This window comes from Falco rusticolus, chromosome 10, assembly GCF_015220075.1.
Source record: "Falco rusticolus isolate bFalRus1 chromosome 10, bFalRus1.pri, whole genome shotgun sequence".
Lineage (NCBI taxonomy): Eukaryota > Metazoa > Chordata > Aves > Falconiformes > Falconidae > Falco > Falco rusticolus.
In genome coordinates this window covers 4432595-4456036 of record NC_051196.1, presented here as the reverse complement: position 1 = coordinate 4456036, position 23442 = coordinate 4432595, and the positions used below count along the sequence as shown (strand labels likewise).

The window sequence follows — 23442 nt, the reverse complement described above, 5'->3', positions numbered from 1 at the left end:
TCAGCTGCTGGCAGACATTGTTCACTGGAACAAAAGTGCAGTCAAGTCAGATGTGGAAGGCTCAAACATAGGTGCCACAATCTGACATGGTTTTCTTCTAACAGCTAAAAATCTTCCCAAATAAAACCATCTTGTTGCAGGGAACCTGCCACATGATACTGGGCTTTAGAAGGCGTAAAGCTGAGAGAAGTTTTTAGTTCCAGGTTGTGAACAGGACTTCCGACTTTTATGCAAGTCCCATGACTGTCTTCCAAATATTCAAACTTTTGGGTTTGTGACAGCTTGTTAGGAAGGATAGCAAAAAAGATGATGAGGTGAAAAGGATTATTTAAGATAACTGAACCTATAATATTGTGCCTGTATTTATATAGCTGATAATACTTAATTTGCCTCCTCCAGTGTAGCACATACATACAGTACTCTGCTCCAACCTCTGCAAATCACTCCTTGCTGGAGATGGCTCTGCCTTAGCCAAGAACATTGATTAATCTAAATTCATTCCTTATGGCTACTTTTGTCTCTCTAAGGTCAGCGATTGTCCTGCAAGTTATCTGGAGTGTTTGTCCTGCCGGAAATTCAGGAAGGAAGATTTATAGAAGAAGAATAAACAAGAGAGCAGAAAATCTGTTTTTCAGTATTGTGGAGGCAAAGACATGGCACTTCTGATAATTCAGCTTTTTCTCAAACATCTGTTCAAAAACAGTGGATTTGCTGGAAGAGAGAGCATGTTCAGGATTTCACTAACTTTTTGTCCATTTTTTTGTCAGAAGTCAGCCAAGGGTCAGGAAAAAGAAAATAAATCTGACTTGCTTTATTTTTGGGTTAAAATGATCACAGTACATTGCAAATTGAGTCAAAGATTCAACTCGTCCAAGGTCTGAAGTGTTAACTAAAGAGGTTTCATGACACCACTAGATGCAGCTGTTTTGATAAATTGATTTCATGTGTCTTTGGTGATCAGTGTATGATTGTTATGGACATAATGGAATAGGATCCTACACTCTTTGGGGCATGCCTGCACTCTGCTGTGAATACAAATCAATGCCAGCATTATCTTTAATGGCATTGCAGTTCACATACCTGCAAAGCACATCGTTAGCTCGAATTGATCTGTCCAAGTACAGCAGCTAAGTGAATATTGCTCATCAACTGATGATATTCTTGCTTTAGAGGGCAGACCACATTCTATTATCATTTACCTGACAGCCATCACCTGCAACTGCAATACATTTTTATCCCTGGGTCCAAAAACTTTCTGGTAAGGTTGTCTACTGGTGACTGTATTTACTAGGTCCCAAGGACCCTTAGTACCACAGTAAGATTTGGCAGTATGTGACTGATGGAAAAGAGCTTGAATGACGTTTTCGCCATAAAATTATTTCCCCTTTAAATTGGAAGTGCATGTGGCTTGTTCATAATTCTGCTGTATCTCAAATTAGTGAAGACCATAAACTGGCAAAAATTGTTCTTTCATTTATCAAAGTGTGCTAAGGGTCCCTAACAGAGCACAATAAAGTACACATGCCAGCCTAGCTGAAGAAACATAAAATAATCATCCACGCTATTCATCCCTCCACAATGTGAAATTTAAGGACACTTCCAGAAAAAAAACAGTTGTCACTACCAAAGTTCCAGAACAAAAGAGGCTCTCCACATTTGGACCTGGGTTGGTAATACTGAAAAGAAAGCAGGCTGTATCAGACTCCGTGTACCTATTTTTATAGGCTGGTAGCTTGTGTATGCAAGAAGGGAAATGGGGTTTGGAATTCAGCCCCAGAATGCCTCATTTGCTTTCTTGGAAAAGGTTTTGAGTCTAGATAATTATTTTAAACTGAAGAAAATCTGGGAGAGAATGGAAATTTGGGGCCTTAAAAGGTGAGTTACATAGCAGCTGTTTAACATTTTTGGTTCTATTGGTTTTGCAGCTGACCAGGTACTGCTCAGGTTATTAACTGGGTCACTCTCCTTGGTGCCTGATGGAATTCTGGTGTTTGCAGTATTGCATGATATGTACATATGTGATAGCGTGATACGTAATCAAGGATAAAGATCCCAATAAAGGAGACTAAAAACAACGTTAAAGAAGTAGTGATGCTCTGCACTGAGGGAAGGGTGTAGGACTGCCAAAGGCAGAGCAGCTGGAGGTGCCCCCAAACTCCTGGAGCAGCAGAGGGTGCAGTACCTTCCCCCCAACAAACGCAGTGTTCCAGGCCAAACCATACACCGCGCAAATCAAGCACCAGCTACACTGTGTTAGGAGGGATCCTGATGTAAATATGCCCTTTGTATTGGGCTGGCTCAGGTGTGTTTTGTTCTGCCTGAAGCTGAGCCTCGTTAGTGCCCTGAGATCTGCCAGCATGACTGCACACATGCTGCTTTCCCTGAGCCGATCCCGTCAAAAGGATCTCACTTTAAAAAGGCAAACAGATTAAAAAAAAAATAAAAAAAAAATGCTAAGGCAACTTCTTTGCCCAGCTCAGCTGCAGCCAGCGTACTGTCTGGCTGGGGACTTGCAGAGCACTGTCTCTGTGCTGCTGGATCTTGCACACATGATGCCCAGGGGAAGGAAAACTTTAAAGGTGGTTTTGTGTTTAAAGATATAATACAGTGGCATGTATATATTTGCTTTACTCATATGCTTTCAGCGTAGACCTAGCCACCCACAAATTTAAGATTTCAAAATATTTTCATGCAGAGCTACAACAAATTATCAGTCATCTTTGAGTTAGGCTTACTAACCTCTTGAAATTTTCGTTTGAGTCTCAGTAACATCCCACTGGCATAAGAAATTAACTGCAACGCATATGCAAGAGAAGCTGCCACAACGTTGTCAAAAACTCTCCTATTGGAGAAACACAAAGTAGAAGTACTAGAAAATTATGGTGCACCTCAACTTCAGCAGCAGGTCAAAGCAAAACAAAACAAACCCTATTATTCGTTTCTTCTCAGTTCACTCTTAAGACTTAAATTCTTCAGTTTTCTACTACCCATGGTTTCCCTGCCTGTACAAACAGCCACACCTAATCATTGTTTTAACCCAACACATATCTGCCTTTCCCAAACAAAAAAGGAAGTGTCTAAAAAGCTTTCAGTTCCTCATAAAAAGGGGTCCAAAATCAGAAGGAAGCCAATCTGTTCCCTACAAATTAAATGGGGGGGGGGAGGGGCTGCAAGCTTTACACAACACGAACTGTCATCATTCACATTACAGTAACACACAGAAGCCAGAATTGAGATCTGCACCTGAAAGACCCACTGTGAAGGACTGTCACACCTGAAGAATTTGCTGCTAAATACACAAGGCAAAGAATGAAAAGAAGCCCACAGACTTAAGGGTCTCGCCCGTGGCCAACACATCCAGCATGTCCATGGCAGAGTCAAGGAGCAAACCCAGCATGCTAAGTGGAACCATAACCAGTGCTTCTTCCCAGAGAGAGTAACTTAGAATCTTTTTATACTGTCAAGCTACCTTAGAAATTTTAGGAGTTAAAAAAAAAGGCATACATCTTACTATGGCAAACAGTTCAGAAACTATCTCAGCCACCCCAACTCTCCCATCCCTTTGGCAGCCCACTAGACTCTTGATATACAACACATCTTGAGAAGTGTGACTAAATGTTTTTTCCATCTTCTCCATTCAGCAAATTTAAGTGCCAAAAGAAGTAATTCCAGGGCTACGCTACAGTGCAAATGGTTCAAATACAGAAGAAAAAAAAAAGGGGGGGGGGGGGGGGGGAAGGAGGAAAAAAAGAAGAAAAATTAAAAAAAGACACAAACACCACAGTGCCAGTTCAAAGGAAATCCTAGCTGCCATTTCTATGAGTCAAAAGACACATAGCTCATCTCCAAAATCAGAGGGCCACAAGTATAAGCAGCACACTGCCGGAAGGGTAGACAGTAAAGCAGGAATGCACACATTTTTCCCCACATATAAATCAAAACCATAGAAATTCTAAAATTGCTTATAGAACACCAGTGACAATATATTCATGGGGGTTTTAATTTATATAATTTTGTCCAAAACCTACCCCTTATTTCTGCAGAAGGAAGGGTACAAGCCTATTAGCGTTACAGAAGGAAGCAGCATCATGGAGGGTAGAACGAAGTGCATTTGTTTATACTAAAACAAAACTAACTCAAGCTATGTGTGGACATCACTGATCCGATTATCCTTCCTCCGCCCTTCATTTGGCTGTGTCCTCACTGCTAAAGAGAAAGGTGTAATTATTACATTGAGATAGCCATTTCAATGTAGAAATGCCAGCACAGAAAAGGAAACTTTTACATCAAGGAGAATGTCAGTCATCATTTCACTTCTCACCTGAGATTTCATCAGCTGCAGGGAGCTGCACTGACTCTATCTGGATTTTTACGTCAAGATGGCAAGATCAGTACAGTAATTACACCTGTTTCAGCAATGAAGACACAACCCAGACCTTCCAGAGCAGGAAGCCTTCTCCCCTTTGAGTCTGGAAAACATCCAGGGCATTTCAGATGTAATGATACTCCAAACAACTATCCCAATCCTATGATAGAGTTGAGAAAAAGAAATAAATATTGCCGTCCTTCAGGAGCCAGACTGGGAGCCTGACCAAGGCAAAATGCATTCACTACTGCAACGCACTGCCCAGCATTTAACACATTCATAGCTGGACTGAGTATTAGTGCCATGTGTGCCCTCTCTGGAGAACGCCTTCTAAGCACAGTAAGCTTATTACAACCAATGTTTACACCTTTTCTGTTTCCACTTCTTGCAGACTGTTTTGGAGTTTGCGTGTCCTGGACTCTGCCCTCCCTATTATACATACGCATTTTTTCTACTTATTAAAAACACTGCAAAATACAAATGTTAATATGAAAAGCTACAACACACAGCCTAAAACCACATTTCCAATCCAGAAACATGACAAATGTGGCACATTCAACATGCCAGACACTAGCACTCCAACAGCAACTAGAAATGGCATTTTAACTTTTTGTGAAGACCCTGCAGCAAACTGTTACATGAAATACATGCAAGATATGAACATGTGCATTTAAGTGACTTCTTCCAGGTATGAACAATAATGACTAATACTTTAAGAGGGTAGGTGCCTGCTTCTGTATCACAGGGGTTTACGAACCCAATTTAATCCACATTTACACGCAAAGGCTGTTTTTCCTACATACTAAAGATGGAAGTCTTCCTTTAACATACATATATATATTATGCTCCAAGTCTTATGTGAACAGTTTAAGAAACAAACAGAAGGAATCTTAAATTTCATTAGTGAATTGCAAGAAAATTGAACACAGTGCCCACATCCACCTAGCCTTTGAAGCACTGACTGAAAGAGAAGGCTGAACAACCAGAGTATTGTTAAACTAGAAGAAAAACCTACCTTTTCTAAAAACTAGATGTAAACTAGACCACAAAAGCACTTGCTTCTTACGAAAAGCTCTCTCCTCCAAAACAACCAAAAAAGCCAACCAACAAAAACCCCAAACCCACACCAAAGCAGCACTAACTTGAAGCATAGCTGACAGAAGCCTTTCACTTCTATACCAAACTTGGGCACCTTATTTTGTAACTAAATACTTACTCAGACTTAAGGCAACCTTTACTTTCTACTTACAGAAGGCATTATAACATTACAATAAAAGTAGTACAAAATGGAAACAGGTAACTCCTTTATCAAGCTCATCTAGTGCAGAAATTAACTACAGAAGACACAAATAAAAACAAAGACTTCTTTCTCCTTTAAAAAGGGACCTGAAATCTGGAACCCCCTGTTCATGTCAGTCTTCTATCAATTGCCACGTGCAACATGGGTCAACCTTGCCATCAACAGACCTCACCTGGGTGACAAAGTAATTCACTTTTGAGGGACAATTCAGGGGTTCTGTCCCCTCTGCTGTGCCTAATACTTGCAATGTAGAGCAGCACTGTGCGATACACATTATCATCTCAGCACAAATGAGATTCAAACCCAACTCATTTTAGAAAAGTCACTGAGGAGCCGGTAACTAGAAGTCATTATCATCCATCCGCTACTACTTCTCAGTAATTGCACCAGGAGGCTCTGAAGCGAGAAGGTGGGCTTTATTTCCTCTATGTTATCAACATGTGAAAATCATCAACTCAACTTGCAGAACACTAGGGCATTCCAAAACCTCTCAAGAATGTACTCCACTGATTACAGCATTATGTTGTTTCTTTTATAAAACCCTAGAATGCAGGGTATCTTTATATATACACATATATACACACACTTAGTAAGATAACAAGAATTGACATGAAGTGACACCAAACACTTCTGAAGTGGAAGCTTTCCACCTGAAAATTTCATCTCTTGCAATAATGTCCAAGGACACCGCAAAACAGCACATCAAAGGAGAAAACATCTATCTACTCCTACAGAACACTTAATCCATACAATTAACCCTCCATCACATCACATTATAAATACGAACACATGCTCTGCTGCTCAGAAGATTCTCCAAGATGCTATTTTTGTCACTAATGAGGTGCAGCACAATTAAAGACTTGCAAAAGTAACACACTGGAGTTTAGATTTTATTTATTAAAAAAAAAAAAATAATACAGAGAACACACCATCATAGGCTGCATAACATCTGAATTGCACAGAAACATGTGGCATCCTTCTTTCAAAGCTGAATATGTTAGACCCATCAAATCCCTGATCTTGCAGTATCAAGTTTTATTAGACTAGAGAAAAACTGATTTAAAATCATATTTTACCCTATATCATATAGCAGACTCTCTCTTTCTCCTCACTGATGCAGGTATTTAGTAATAACACATTTGATGAGGGAGGGGAGAGGAGAGAAAAAAATGAAATAATAAATAATTGAGCAAGGAAAAAGAGTTCCTACAAAACAAAAGGTAACTAAGGAGGTTACTTTCAGCCCAGTCCTCTAACATAGTTTACTACTTGGCCACGCATTTTTGTGCTGTCCCTGGCTGTGGCATGGTATGGAAGGTGACTGCTGCTTCAACTAAAAACACTGGCCAAAACACTCTCTTTGAAACACAGTCTCTTCCTAATCTACAGCAGGTGTTTGCAAACAAATTCCTTTTTGTTCAGGCTTAAAGCGATACCATTAGTTACGAAAAGGTTGCCAGCAAACTCTAGAACGCTTAAAATTAATAAATCCACTGAAAGGCATAACACAGTTGCAACTTCATTTGCAGTCCTGTGCCTAAATATTGTTTACAAAGAAAAACTAAAACTACTAAAAAAGGGGGGGGGGGGGAACCAGTCAACCCAAAACCAACTTCTCCTGAGTTCAATTTAAGTAACAAATCAGCCTCGGGGGAGGGGGGGGGGGGGGGGGGGGGGGGGGGGAGTAGTTATAATCTAAACAGTAAGCTGCAGATAAACCAAAATTGGGGCTATTGGGGGTTTGCATGTAAACTTTTGCATACTATTCAAGTAACACCTTTTTTGTTAGTGCCAATTTTACAACTGTACGGAAAGACATGCTTTGAGGCTGCTAATAGACAAGTTTTAGGGATTCTTGTTTTTTAACATGAATTTACAGCTCTCAGAACCAGGAAGTTCCATGCCATTTCAGACAGCGGGCAGAATTCTGAAATCATCACTCTTTTGCCGCTGCACTGCTGAAGCCAGTGCAACAGGTGGAGTTGAAGCTGGAAGATCTGCAGTATCCAGCAGAAGAGTCTGATGGTACATTTGGCACCTGCTCAGCCAAACGTGGGAGAAAGGCACAAAACGCTATCAGCTGTAGACTGATCTATTTGTTAATGTTTTCCCAGCAAAAACGATCCTCTTAGGAATAAGCAATACTTATGACAGGACTTTGAATAAATTACCGTTTCATGCTTCCAAGTCTTTCTAAATAAATATAATAAAACACACTAACTTCTGGCCACATACACAACAGTGATCTGACAACTGCCAACGTACACAACACTAACTGCAAAAAAAAAACCCACTGATTTTTTTTTTCCAGCCATCTTACCTTGCTGATGAAGGCCAGTTTTTTGAAATTGAACTTGAATGGCTTAAAAATTAAAACTTTCATTGAAAGAAACGTTGCCAAGCACACTAAGTAAACACAACTTACTCAAACACTCACAGTAATTTGTTCCCAGCGTCCTGACATTTAAATAGGAAAATAACCCTGCAAAGTCCGTTCCTTTTTATAAACAGCCAACATTAGTTCAGACTTTATAATAACAAACTGGTGCTAAAGTTTCTTTTTGCACTCATCAGTGTGTGCACATAATGCTTACCCATCTCCCACTGTGCTTGACAGCTCTATTCTTGCATACAAACGTTTCAGTTTAAAAGAAAAAAGTTATCAAAATTCTAGTTCCTGCAGAAAAACAGGAGGGTTTTGTAGAATTTAGTATATTCCTTCTGCCTCACAATAAAGTGGCAGTTAAGTTATACAAGAAAAAGCATTGCATGCAGCTGTAATTCAGAGCACAGCAGCTGACAAGTTATATTTTTATCCCTGCAACCCCTCCACGTGCCTGTTGATGCCCAAGCCTCCAGAAACCACGCACAGGCTTTTCATTAGCACTGGTACATAGTCTCTTGATTGCTATGAAGCTTTACTGAGCCAGTGATGAGTTCCTGTCAACACAGTGGTTTGCGACAGCAGTGACAGTCACACAGCAGGGAAGACAGACCTGAAGTCATTTTAGTTTCCAACACAGACCAAGATTTTCTTTATTAAAAAAAAAATAAATATATATATATATATATAAAAAGAACTGCTTCTCGAGTCTCAAAATGAGCATAGGAAAGAATGTGTAAAGCAGTTTCCTCCCAATTAATGGCCAGGGAACTAAACAGTTGGAGAATTTACCAGCAATTAAAAAAGTACAGCAGAATTTGCAAGTAAAAGAACAAATTCCTACCCCATAGCAGTACACCGGTTTGAGGGTACCTGTCCTGCATTGCAGGCTCCCAAGCAGATCGTTACTTTTCTTGTCGTCCATTCCAAGAGGTCCTCCGACCTACCTGCGGCTCATTGCCAATCAAGGGCCAAGAACACATCTGGAAGACAGGCTTGCCACAAGACTCGAAATGTTCTCGTAGGCTCTTGGCAACATGTTAAGAGCAGGAATACCTAAAAGAAGGCATTCTCCCTCAGAAACTAGCATTAGTGGACAAGAAGGTCCTAACAAGCTGTCAACAAGCATATGGACAGGTGTCATGTTATAAACCACCATGATAATGAATCAGTTTATATCAAGACGTGACGAGCAGATGCTCAGAGTCAGTAACATGAGCCTGTTACACAGTCCCAAATCCATCCAGGAGGAAATGAGCTCCATGGATGAGACTGAGAAAGGACTGTAACAAAGTATTCCACAACAGATCTTCTTGGGGAAACCATTCCAAAATACAAGCACCCTTGGGGAACCAATTGTGGAATAGCTGGTAGGTTTTAAAATCTAAAAAAAACCCTCAAGTTTTTTTACCCTACAAGAGCCTTATAATCTGTACGAGGAAGGTGATATGAACAAGTCCCAAGAACACTCCTCAGAGTTGGGCACTGCAGTACATCTCCTTTTGGAAAAAAGTTTCTTCCATGTCCCTGCAACACTGACTCCACAGAACCCGAGGAAAAGCACAAAAAAGCCAGCCAGAATCTTTACCTGATCTACCAAGTGCCTCCTGGATGGGCACAGCAGCTTTTACACATGCATTCTGTACACGCAAGAGCACGAGTCTCAAGGAGCAAGTACAGCCTGGAGGACTGAGTCAGCTGTATCGAGAACTTCCAGTACTCCACATCCTCCCTCCCTGCACACAGACTTCCTTGGAAGGGGGGAGGCGGGGGGAACGACCAAAAAAAAAAACCAACTCAGAATAACCAGGCGAGAGGCCAATGCTCACAAAGATCCCATAGCCATTGTTCAGAGAAAACAAGTCACTTGCATCATTCCCCACATGCAATAAGCTTTGGGCTGGCTGAATTCTGCCTCTGAGGACCAGCACCAGATGTGTTCTATCTCCAGATGCCAGGAGATCCACACCCTGGGGATCAGCAACCAGAGTTATTTTCCATAAGCTGTAATTACTGTAGCAGGATGGAGAATGGCTAGATGTGTCAAGGTGGTAATCCCCAAGGTAAATGAATCCCAGCTCACTTAAGTCTTTTGCAGATAACAATGCAGACCTTAATTTGCACCGTGCAAGTTGAGGGATGATATGGAACAGAGGTCACAAGCGGAAAGTACTTCTACCTGCTCATCTTCTCTCCATTGTGCACTAGGCTGAATGCCAAGCAGCAAACCTCAAACACAGCCCGAGTCGCAGCTTCTCCAGTTTTACCAATTCTGGCATGGGCAGACAGTGTTCGTGGAGCCACACACTAAGGGGATAGCAGACAGCCTCCTCAAACTGCCAGAAATAGGAGGGTGGTTTGGGATTGGGGTTTTTTTGTTGTTGTCTGGGTTGTTTTTGTTGGGTTTTTTTCCCCCTTCCATTCAATGATGCTGCCTCATCATCCTACTTAGAGAAGTAACCCAACAAGTTTCCAACAGCTCTCTTGACCACTGTTTTTAATTACCCACCTACAGACATTCCAGCCTTTAACAATCTTGGTTCTTCAGACGTGGAGGGGGGAAACACAACACAAAGCAAGCAGGTAAAAACAAAAGAAGAGCTTTCAAGATGAGAAGACATACTACCAACACGGGAGAAGGCCACAACATGCAGAAATTGTAAAATAAAGCCTGCAAATGGTATGGGAAAGCGGTTATTCAAGATCAAAGGTTTAGGTGCACAAAATTGATCAGGCATACAATTTTGATTAATAAAATACACATCACCCTACCTTTTCAGGGATACTTTACCTATCATTCTATTAGCTTGTACCTATCATTCTGTTAGCTTGCAGCTTCCTTTCTAACGAAACACCAGTCATTGCGAGAGTAACGCAATAGAATCAAACAGGTTCCCTGTCACCTTTTCTCAGATGAAAAACAGAGTTCACAGATGTAAGGGCATGCTTCAGTAACACCACCAAAACCAAATCCAAGTCCCATACCTAGCAACTGTGAAACTTTCCTCCTTAAAATTATGTATTGAGATCTAACATCAGGTGTTTACATAAAAAGCAGGGTTTTTTTTCAGAGACGGAAGATTATTGAATAACACAATCATTAGAATGAAAAGGGGGGGAAGAGCAGGAGAAACTGGTTAACCAAGTGTTTAAGCACATAAGAACATTCATACGTATTATATACACACGCACATATCTATATGGAATACTGCCCTCCCCCCCCCCCCTCCCCCCAAAAAAAAAAAACATCTCTCGCACCCTTCCACATGTACATACTTCAGCATAACCTAGCTAGTAAGAGGTTACTTCTGGATTACTTCTGCCTAGGTCAGCACTCCATGATCTACGAGCAAATCTGTCTTTGATCCAGTAAAGTGAATGGCCTAGTAGCATATTTAATCAGTAAGGAACTACCAGTCACTAAGTAAAATCCAGGCATTTTCCAGTTCTCTGGCTCATGCAACCTGGCTTCACTTTTCACTAATGTCTTGAAGACTCTTTAAAAAAAACACTAAAATTTGCAAACAGCAGAATGACCTTGGCATTAACAGGCATTTAACACAGGGATTTTGTCACAACCATCCAGGGTTCTTTCAAGTAGTAGGATTACCACCCCCCCCAAATCCTGACAAACACATTGTTTTCTGTTGCTTTGACAGAGGAATGGAGTTCAAGAGTAGCCAGGATAACTCCATGGCCAACTCTCTTCTCTTTAAATTTAAACTAATAATCTTCATAACCGAGCATTTCATTTTTCAGCTGCAACCAGATGTGATCATAACAAGCAGAATGACCACAGCCATAAAAACATTTTAGAAAATCAATCAGAACCCAGATCACATTTTTGGCCAGAAACTGGCTGTGAACAGAAAGCAATTCCTCCGAACATTAACCATCCGTAGAACCTGTTTGTCAAAGTTTATTAGGCAAATAAGATCTAGCAGCAGCCTGTTAATACACTTACTAAGTGTCAAGCACACCATTCAAAGTTTGAATGGTATGGATTAGTTCTGCACACAAGCTACCGAGCTCACCTCAGTTATCTGTCTGCAACTCTTACAGAACACCTGCAGATAATGGTTTATTTACTGCAAATATCATCCAACACGCGCTTAAATTTTTGCGCACACATCAGCATTTCTCCCAATTTTACCATTAGCTACGATGTTCACAGAAACTTAAGTTTTGAGCTCCCTTAAGAGTTCATTTACTCTGTTCAAAAGAAGCCTCAGGGAATATTCCCCCACTCTTTACAGGATGCGTGGTTCCTTCTGGTAGTCACCATACCTGACTTACGCAATCAAAAAATACACCTTTTTAAATGGCATCACAGAAAACCACCTCCTCCTGTGCACAGATTCCAAAGTCACAGCTGACACAGAGCGTAGTAGGGTTTTGTGGCTCAAGGGTGGGGTGGGTGTTGAAGAAATATTAGACGAGATGAAAATCCAGGTTCATACAGGTTTTTGGGGCCAATGATTAAAGTCCAATTTCTTGAGGCTTCACTATAGTTTTGCCTGCATTAGCCACACCCTACCTAACTCTCACTATGCAGCTTGCCTAAGTCAGTCCAGATGTGTAACTCTGGGTATACCCTTCCCAGCACCTGAACACCTGCAAACTTGAATTTTAGAACGTGGGTAAGTAATAGTCAACTTCATCCAGACAGTAAAAAATACGCTATTAAACCCCAGACAGACAAAAATTCTCTGTAACTACAGAGTTCTTTTACTCAGCTTTTGAAGATGCAGCTAACATATAGTTGGGTTTTTTTTAATTTTAATCGCCCACAGCAGGGCAGACCTTCTAAGTGGAAAATGCTACCCATGTGCACTTTCATCCTCCTGGCTCTGACCTGAGAACATGAATACTAACGCATCAGTTTAATTTGCTTTCATATCTTTTGCAAAAGACATATTCAGGTAAGTCACCAGTACAGATTTCTGAGGCTAAAAACTTTTGCCCCTAGAAATAAAAAAAAATAATAAAAAAAAAAGTTAAACGCATTATACTTTCAAGCTGCCAACTCTCAAGCAGGGGAAGCAATCAGAGAAATATCCAAAGAGAAAGACTATTTATATCATATTTTATGTCAAAATTCATTCCTATAAGGCAGGCAATCTATTCTGAGCTTCTCAATTGTTCTAGAACCAGAAATTTTTCAATGACTGAAATGAAAACAAAGTGTGACAGAGAAAACAGGGAACTTGGTGGCCATGAATGACCTTCCTTAAATGGGACAGAATTCGTAAGTCAGCCACACTTCATTTTAAATAACTAGTTATGTAAATTAAAGCCTCCAAAGCTCCTTTAAACTATATGCACGATATAAGTAGTGATCAATATAGACCTAACACTGGGTAATTTATGATTCAGTGGTCAAAGGTGACACTTTCTATAAAACAAAGAGTAAGATTTTGGTTTTTAAATTCTGCTGCTTTGACGAGTTCAAGAAACAGTATTCTTGCTTTTGTATTAAGGTAGAAGTGCTAAGAAAGAACCTTAAGTACGATGTATTGACATCCCCTATAGTGATACGTCAAAGAATAAATCTGATAACATTTCATTCCTTCTCCTCCTTGAATTATTCACTGTCATCAGCCAGGACAGCTTGTTCTCCAAGAGCCAAACTCTTGCTTTTTCCTCTTCCTCCATAACGAAGTGTAAACCAGATACACATATACTTCTATTTCAGTATATATTTTAATGGCGTCACCAATACACTGGTCTAAGTGATTGAACTAAAACCAGTATTCGAAGATGGATACACAGCAGCAAGACTTCCTAGGTTATTGCAAATGCCATGGCTTTGTTTGTGATTGTTCTTTCAAAGCAACCATCCTTTGCCCCAGAAAACTTATTTTTCTATCTGCTCAAGACCTTGTCGAAACCGTTCCTTACCAGTTATTTGGACATAATCCTTGAACAATAATAATAATAAAGACAGAAGGCCTTTCACATTGCCTCATATCAGGTATGTACCATTTTTAAAACTAAAGCTAGAGAAGCCAGGTTAGAAGTTTTTCTAAAATGTGACCCTCAACAGCCTCGTCAGACAAAATCTGGTTACGCAGGAATATGCTATGGCTTACATAGCACCCTAGAAATGATGGGCTGATGGAAAGGACCTGACAAAGTGCCCAGGCATCCCACAGGGTGCAAGAAAGAGCAAAACCTCCTAACAAGAAAGTAGATGGCAGACCACTTAGTGTCACAAAACATACCCTTCAGTCTTACCTGAAGAACCAGACGTAAAGAATACGTTATTTAGGAAGTCTGAGAAACAAGAAAAAAACCCAAACAAACAAAAATCCACACTACACAGATATAAAGCTTCAGGTGGCACAAGCCAACTACTCCAGAAAGCTCCCAGAGATGCATCACAGTGGGAAACCTGCAGAACACTTACCTACACCATGCACAACCCAGATCTTTACTTCAGGAGCACATACAAAACAGAAACAGGGTACTTCTGACTGCCACTGTCATAGTGAGTCCACTGAAAAAGCATATCAACTCTTACAGCAAGGCCACATGCAAATCTTTATTTAAGACTTATCTAGAGAAAAAAGAATGGCAAAAGTGTGGCATAACCGTGTGCAGCTGTAGGTCAGGACAACTCTCACAAAAGCATTTTGTTTTGGTTGATCCACAAGAAACACTGTCACTTGTGCTGTTGGCTATTTAATTCACATAAAGATATGTACACATGGCAGGCTTAGGGGTATGTCTCCCTCTCAATTTATAAAGATGTAAAAGGAAACACTCCCACCTTCTTGACAGCCATACTGAAGTTTTGCATTAAAAAAATCTGCTCTTCTAAACTTTTTTTTTTCCCTTCTGAAGTCCAGCTAGAATAGTTTTAATTTGGAAAAACAGAAAAGAATGCGTTCATGCAAAATGAATGAAAAAAAAATACAAGGACTGGACAAAGCATCCATGAATCCAGAATCCAAGTAAAACTGGAATTTCCACAGAAGACATGCTGAAATTATTGACAAGGATTTAAGTGCATTACTGCCATTCAGCATAATCTGTGCCTAATTCAAAACCCAAAGTATATGGCTTAAGCCGTAAGTACATACGGTATTCAATAAAACTTCTCAAATGACATATCCATAACCCATAGATTATAGCAGCACTGTACATTTTCATCACATTTTCTCAGATGCTCCACTCCTTTTCCTTTTGGATTCAGTTAAACCCAGCACTGAATAGCAGAAAAGAAAAAGAGCATCTACAAAATCACATTACAGTAATACTATTTGATCCCCAAACCCCAAAACCAAGAAATTCACTAAGCAGGTCCACTCAATCCACAACTCCTCCTCATCCACCAAGACGTTTAGAAACACAAAGCAGACAACACTTGCTCACACTCTGGTTTTTGTTTGGACTCTTAAACACCGCAGAAAGAAGAGGTCAAACTCCTGTCGTCACTTACTGCCACCTCCTACCTCCGATCTAATTCTTGCAGGCTGAGCATCAAGAGTCCCACAGGGCCAATTTATCAACTTGACTACTACATGTAACGAGCCACTTCCAGAAAGAATTATTAACAAATGTTTAATGAATCACGTTTAATGCAACAACACACTGAAATTAAAGTCAATATACGCTCAACGCAACCTGAAGGAAGGACAACAGAGAACCTCGGGAATCACAACATGTTGTCAAATCCCAAGGCAAAGAGATGTCAAGGTAAGGAACTTGGGCATTCCTCTCCCTCGCAGACAAAACTCAGGCCAACAGGGATCCCGTAAGAAGGACGCAACCACCAAATTCAGAGCACTGCACTTTCACAGGGCACCACGTGCCCTTTTAATAAGAACCCATGAGAAAAAACTGAAAACCAAGCCCTTTGTGGAACCACACAGAAGACAGAAATTCCGCTTTTCATAGCAGAGGGGAGAGTTATAACCAAACACACTTGCAACTTCGTTTCTCCAATTGCATCATTTTTCACCCTAGCTCAGGAACAGCACGCTTCATAGTTTCATCGACCAACCAACCAGAGGCCAAAACCCTTGATTCTGCCTGCCACAAAGACTGCTAGTACTGCTTAAAGGAAGTCAACTTACACTGGGCAAGTTCAACGTCCTTAAGTATAAAAGATAAATCATAGATGCTATGTTAGCAGAATATTCAGAATAAGCTAACACACATACCACACTTCAGAAAGCCAAAGTGCCAAAGAGTATTCAACAGCTATTATGTTATTAAGCAGGGACATTAAGCAGGGAGGTTCTCGGACCATTGACAATCACACCAGGAACTTAGTACTGCATCTGCTGTCAGTGCTGTTTATTGCAAGAGCAATAAACCTTCGTACTGTGAAATGAAGACAATTCTGCAGCTGATTCACAATCAAGACATTCCTTCTCCCAGCAGACTGTCCCTATTAAGCTAATCAACACAACACACTCCTATAAAGTATTTATTGGGTTTGGTTGCTTTAACCCTTTTTACCATCCAGCAAACGAAGCAATTTAAATCAAGCGTGTGCCAATTTACTGGCATCCTTGCAAAAGTCGCCCATGGATTTAACATTCAATACAGAATGACCCCTCACATCTGCCTATGCTGGCAGGCAAAGCGCGAGTCAAGCAAGAGTCAAGGAAACAACAGCTAAATTAAAAATCCTCTTTATTACATGGACCCTCAACCCCCTTACCAACCCATCACCGTGCATTCTTCACACTCTTCGGAGCTTCTCAGTAGAATGTTGTGGCTTAAGAGGCATTTTCAATTTTTAGCAAACAGAAACCACAAAGATGAAACACTGGTGAGCTTCACATTCTGATTTTTCTGAAAGGGAGAGGGAACCAAAAGAATTGTTGGCCCACAGACTCCTAACAAAAACCTGTACTGAACAATACTTTGTGGGACATATTTCCCAATTTCTCTCCTCCTCTCACCACAACTGTTTAATCACCCAAAATCTCAAGAACTGCTCAAAATATCCTTTGGCGTTATCATGAGATCTTCCATGGGCTAACTTAACGGGGGTAGGACTATCCAGAAGTATTTTATCCAGCTCAGAAGTTCCAGCTGTGGGCTGTCAGGAGATGGCACATCTTTGACTTCTTCAAGGAAGTCCCAAGAATCCAAAACAGCACGTGGCTTTGGCCAGCCAGCGTCCGCAGCCAATACCCTAATGATTTGCTCCTGCCCTCAGTGAACTTGCAGTGTTCTTGGACATGTCCTGTTGGAAAGCAACACAGTGAAAAAGGAGAATAATTCACAAGCCTCCAAATCGCTAAACAAAATGTCGACTCCTTTGTGCACAGTCAAATTGCATCGTTGCTGGCCTGTGCCATAAACTGGGGGGTGGGGGTGGGGGGTGTGTATGTGTACTTATTCTACTGTGTTCTTCTCTCAAGGCTCAGGTCAATATCTGAGTTCTTCACAAAGGCCTGGAGCAGAATATAACAACTATTTCCATCAAGTGTTCCTTAGTGGTGATGTTTTTTCAGCCATATCAACCCCCACAAGAAATACTGAACTTACAAAAGGCAAACATTTTGCATCTTTAATAGCTCTTGGGTTAAAGATGTAAGGAAAACTTGAAAGGATTCCTTAGAATGAAGAGAAATAGAGTTACCTACAATAGCTTCTTTCTAACAAGGAACTTAAACTTACTTATTGTTCTCAACCTCAAGATGGCAGGTTCTTTTCATACAATACAGTATGTTCACAAAAAATACTGATCTAACATGAAACTAAACCTGGTCATTAAAGCTATTTTTGAGCACCACAAATAGTGACATTTCTTTCTGCTTTGACAAAAACAGAGAAAACTACTTTTAACTACGTCACTGACTAAATTTTAAATAGGAGCAAACCTACGTTAGACCTTCTTTATTAAGTCACATGCATCTATATTCCAGGAGACGTTTTGTAACCTTTATTTGTTGTTATGCTGCCAGACCTTACCATAACAATAAAGGGTAACAGGATTGTTATCCCAGAGCACTGCTCCCAGAAACAATCCTTGTGTTTCCTAAAAAGTTACCTTGGCTTGTGTTATTCAAGAAACATGCAGCACCGAGAAAATTTACAGCTGGAACAAAAACCACGGCCTATTTTATTAACTACTACCTTATAAACAAGTAAAAAAAAAAAACCAACCCTTAAGATAAAAGTTAAAGCAGCCAAGATTAAAAAAAAAAAGGTTCAGAAACAGCATGAGGCAATGGTGGAATTTACATCAGGCTATTGATTAAATACATTCACACTCTTCCAAAGTACTGACTTTCTGTGTTATGCTGATTTATGTCTTACAGACATATCTACTCTAGGGGTAATTTTAAAGCATCTCTGTGTGCTTTAAAACTAATTTAAAATGAAACTAACTGATTTAAAATTAAATACTAACAAACGAATTCACATACCATACCTAAAAGACAGTTAAAGCCGTGGTCCTTTTCCTGGGAAGAGAAGGTTCTGTGCTTTGAAAGTATCGATTTAAACTTCAGTTTGGAGTTTCAGTATTTCCTCACTATTTCAAGAGGATTTATGACCATACTTTGTGACAGACCCTCACATCATGCTAGTAGTAGTTACTAGGAAAATAGCCCCCTAAATCAATGACGGACTGACTGAAATGGCACTGAAATGCAGTTGAGGACTCCTACATAGCACATTTCCCCGTCATAAAATTAACAAGTGTTCTTTCCTGCTACATTCTACATTTAAACAGTGATAAGTTTCATTAGCTTTAGGTTATCTCAGGCAAAACAGCAGGAATTAAAAGTCATTTTAGGGTTGTGCTCAAATGTATTTTTTATTTCATGCTGCACCCCCAGCTTCAAACTTTTGTAACCATCCTGCCACACTCCTCTGTTCACCTTTCTTTATCTTGTGTTTCTTAACATGAGGCAAATAGTCATTCCATTTAAAAAATCTAAGACACAGTCTCACAATTTTGGGAAACATTCTTGTACACGACAAGGTACAGCTAACGAAGCTTTTGTGAGTTTAACTAAAAGTAACTCCTGCTTGAGACTATTCTTAAACATGAACTTAAATAAGAATGATCTCAACTACTTCCAGGTTTCAAGAGCCACACATAAAAAACCTGCTGTGCCGTATTAAACATTCAGAACGTATGATATTTTCAAAGAAAAACATGCTGTCATCATAACCATCTTGTTCCTGAATACTTTGCACAGGCAAGAGATTCCTTGCTTCAAGGAAGCACCAAATGCAACTATCATTTTGTCTTGCCCCCATGGGTTGTACTTGACTGTCCTTCCATATCTGAAACACGTTTATCATTATTTCAAGCCACATAAATAAAACCGGTCCTGACACCGCCACACAGAGAGCAAGGACTTGGCTCCACAGCACAATCAGTTCACAGCCAAAGTATTCAGGATCTATTACAACATGCCAAACTTTGCAGAAGCTTTAACACCACAGAAGTTCCAGTTCCAGCACATCCCCAATCTTGCAGAGATTTATTTATATATTTGTAAGATAAGCACATCAAAATACTTTTAAGAGGTAAAAGTCCCTTAAAGTCAGGCATCTGCTTACAGAGTGGGGGTTCTCAGGAATGGAACTAAACCCATGGAGAGCCTCTCATAGTAGTACACCCATGCTCCTTCTAAAGGGACAGTTGAGCTGTCCTTGAAAGTGCCATCCAGACCAACCTAACAAAAGAATCACATACCTTCCTACTAAGTAGGCAGAACAAAAGCAATGTCATTAAGATTTATAACCAAGACTCTTTAGCTAATTGCTAGAAACCGGCACATTTGTAGAAGAGTTTTTCCATGCATGTTAAGGAAAGCAATACAGAACATACACTATATTAAAAGAATCACCGTCTCTAAAGTTAGGTGAAGAAAAACCAAAACTCCAAGTTATGACTTATTCCTCAGTTTCATTGTGAACTCTTATCTTCCTAAGAGTTGCAAATGCAAAGTTATCTCTTTTTAAAATTATTCCTTTCTGTTGGAGGCTGTTAAGTAAATGTAAGGAAACCCTCAAGGAACACTACCAGCTGTTCTCTCCTCATTTAAGACTCCTATAAGTTGATATCCTCCCCCCCCCCCCCCCCCCCAAGTTACATATAGTTTCTTTCAGTCAAGTAGGAACACAAACATCTTTACACAAACGTCAATGTTCAGAAAGGAACAAGATGCACTTCAGGATTTCTGAAACATTTTGAAAAGGCTGAGGCAATGCGCACGGAGAAGGTGCCTCCTGAGACGCAAAGGGCATCTTTCTCACAGAATCCTGACAGAATAAGCAATACATAATACACACTTTCACAGGGCGCCAACTAAACCTACAGCACGACGATGCCAGCAGAAAACAGTCAGTTCTCTTGCTCTAAATGACAGTCCTAAGAATTGCAAACGGTTTGAAAAGGTGGGTGGCCTAATAAAAGAGGCCCCGAGGTGATGTTCTGACAGCCTTGGCCACACCGCCCAGTCTGCCAAACTGCCGCAAACATCACAGCAGCTCCAGCGGCCGCAGCGCCGGGCCGGTGCTCCCCGAGCACCCGGTCCCACACAGGCGCGGGGGGGGGGGGGGGGGGGGGGGCGGCGGGGCTGGGGCCGCACCACGGGCCGTTTGTGCTTTTAAAGAATTAACGCGTTCACTTCAAAACGGTGTTGCAAAGGGCGGGCTCCGTGCCCCGACCGAGCGCGGGTTAGCGGGGTCCGCACCCCAGGCCTGCACCCCTCACCCGGGCCGGGCCCCGCAACTCGACCCCCGCACCCCTCCCCCGGGCAAGAACGCAACCGGGCCCCTCAGCCGCGCCGGGCCCCAAGCGGGCCCCGCACCCCTCACCCGGGCCGGGCCGGTTCCTCCCGCCGCAGCGCCGCCACCCCCGCACCCACGGGCCGCCTACAGCCTTCAAGAGGAGCTGAGGCGGGGGGGACACCCTGCCCCCCACCCCACCCCACCCCCTCCCCAGCCCTGGCAAGAGTTCGATGAGCGACACCCGACACCCGCCTCCCCGAGAAGTCCCTGCCCGGGACCGCGGAAGGACGGGAGCGGGAGCGGGGACGGGGCGGGGGGGCGACTTTTGTCTCCCTCGGCGCGGCCGTGCGCGTTTACCTGAGCCGCCCGGGGGAGCGCGCCCCAGCCCCGCGGCGGGCCGCCTCCTCCCGCGCCCCCCGCCAGCAGAACCGGGCGAGGAGGACTCGCCGCGGGGGCGGGGGGCGGCGGGGGCAGGCAGCCGGCGCGGCCAGCCTCTCGCCCCGGCCCGTCCATGTGCGCGCCCCCCGGCCCCCCCGCAGCCCTCCCGGCGGAGCGCGGGGGAAAGTTTGCCCAAGTCCCACAACAAAAGGGCGCCGGGCGCTCGCCTCCCCGCCGCCCCGGGCCCCGCGCCGCCGCCGCCGCTCGCTTACCGCCGGCCGAGCCCGGCTCGCACCGCAGCACCGAGGCGGCCAGGAGCCGCAGCAGCAGCAGCAGCGGGAGCGGCGGGGCGGCCGCCTCCATGTTGTGCCGCCGCAGCAGCTGCCGGAGCCCTCGGCGCGGCTCAGGCGGGCTCCATGCTCGGGGCGCTGCGCTCGGCGAGGCGGGAGGCGGGGCGGGGGGCGGGGCCGCGGCAGCCCCGCCTCCCCCGCGCGCCGCCGCCAGGAGGGGGCGGGGCCGCGGCCGCCCCTGCCCCACGCGTGGGCAGCCCGGGGCGGGCGGTCTCGTTACCCGGTGTCTCCCGTTCCTCCTGCAGCGGTTACTCGGCAGCGGGCGGGGAGCCGGGAGGAGGCGGCTCGCCGCGCCTTGGGAAGGCGACCTTTGGCGGGGGTTTGGCAGCCCCAACCCCCCCGTCCCCAGGAAAAGGGGTGCTGGCTTGCCCCGCGGCTGGAAGCTCGCCTTTGCCTTCCCCCTCCCCCCATAAAGCCGCTCTCCTGCACGACGTTACTGTTGAAGGCGAGGCGCATCCCACAACCTTTTCCGTCCCGTGTCCCCCCCGCCCCGTTAAAGGTGCCACCTGCTGCTGGCCCAGGGTCACCGCCCCCGCGGAGGGGCAGGAGCCCCCGGTGACACGGGGCCTCCGCCGTGCTGGGGGCAGGCAGCAGCATCCCGCACCCCGCGCCCACCGCACCCAGCCGGAATAAAAACCAGCAGCCCCAGCCCGGCACTTCCATCTGTGCCTCCATTTTCCTGGTGCTGACACCAGCTCCGCAGCGGGGAGGTGGTGACATGGAACACAAGTTGCTGAGTGAGCTTGTACAGAGATGGGGACAGCAAGGGGCTGCCCGGCACCCCCAGGCCACCGTCGCAGGTCTCAGAGCAGGAGCTGTAAATCACCAGCAAGCGCTTTCACAAATGGATGTTAATATTTTCATTTCAGCGATGAGCGAGTTCCAGTTTTCCCAGTCACCGTGTACCAGTTCACCTGCGGCTTCTCCTCAGTGTCCCCTGGATCCCTGTCCATCTCAAATACCAGGATCAGATATTCAGGAATTGTTCCATGTCCCGTTGGTCACTCCATTGCAGACTTCCCTCCAGACTTCCTTTCCTCAGAAGAGGAAAAGGTGGGTTTTTTGTTTGGTTTTTAAAACCAGCGGTATTCAACTTAGCTAAGAAAGCAGTTTAAAATTTCAAGGAGTTACAAAAGGCTTATAGTGCTGACCTTACAGCTCACCTGCAAAGGAAAATACAGTTTCCTTCTCTGTCTTGCTGCTCCTTTAATGTATAAAGCACGTGTGTTTTAAAGAGGATTAATTTTAGGTGGCATTTAAAACCCAGAAAAATCCCCACGCTCTGGAAGACAGGAAAGCCAGAAGTTGGTCCTTCCTGACAGAAGGCCGGCAACAAACTGGAGCCCAGATCTGGGCTGCTGTACACCATTAACAGCACGACTTTCTGTGAACACCAACTGAATAAGAGTTTTGTTTTGGATCTGCTTAAAAAACCCCTGCCTGACACCAGACAAATAACTGGAAGAAAGATTTCTTTGTTGAAGACAGCGATTGGGCTTTACTTTTGAAGGGTCCGACCTCCTGCATTGTGGAAATCACCCAGTAGTCCTGGAATCCCAGTAACTGGGGTAATTAAAGGCAGAGGCAGAGGAAAGGGCATGTGAAACGTCGCACTTGCGGCGGGCGGTGGGGAAAGGCAGTGCGTGGAGCCTGGTATCCCAAGGCCTGTCAGAAGAGCAGCACCCGTATGTGAAAACTGGTTTGTGTGCCTCCACAGAGGGCCATGCTGCCCTGTGACGGCATCGTCGGCACCACCACAGCCCCTGTTGCCACCAGGGCCGTTGGCTTCCCTGCCCTGTCCTCCCCCTCACCCGGACAGGATCGGGGACCAGCTGCTGAGGTGACTTACCCATAGCACCAAAGGTGGCATCAAGCCACGAGCCTGCCTGTAAGGGTGCTGGAGGGGAGCAGCAACCTCTCCTGGTATCCTGGGACCCAAGGTCCCATA

General features: G+C 43.5%; 1 protein-coding gene across 1 annotated transcript in view; it reads right to left on the bottom strand.

Moving 5' to 3' along the window:
- LRP5 (LDL receptor related protein 5) overlaps positions 1-21597 on the bottom strand; it is a 154455-nt gene extending 132858 nt beyond the window's left edge. The window contains exon 1 of the mRNA XM_037402297.1: positions 21417-21597. Within this exon, the coding sequence (XP_037258194.1) occupies positions 21417-21507 (91 nt within the window). The 5' untranslated portion in view covers positions 21508-21597. The remainder of the gene's footprint in view (positions 1-21416) is intronic.
- Positions 21598-23442: the final 1845 nt, after the last annotated feature.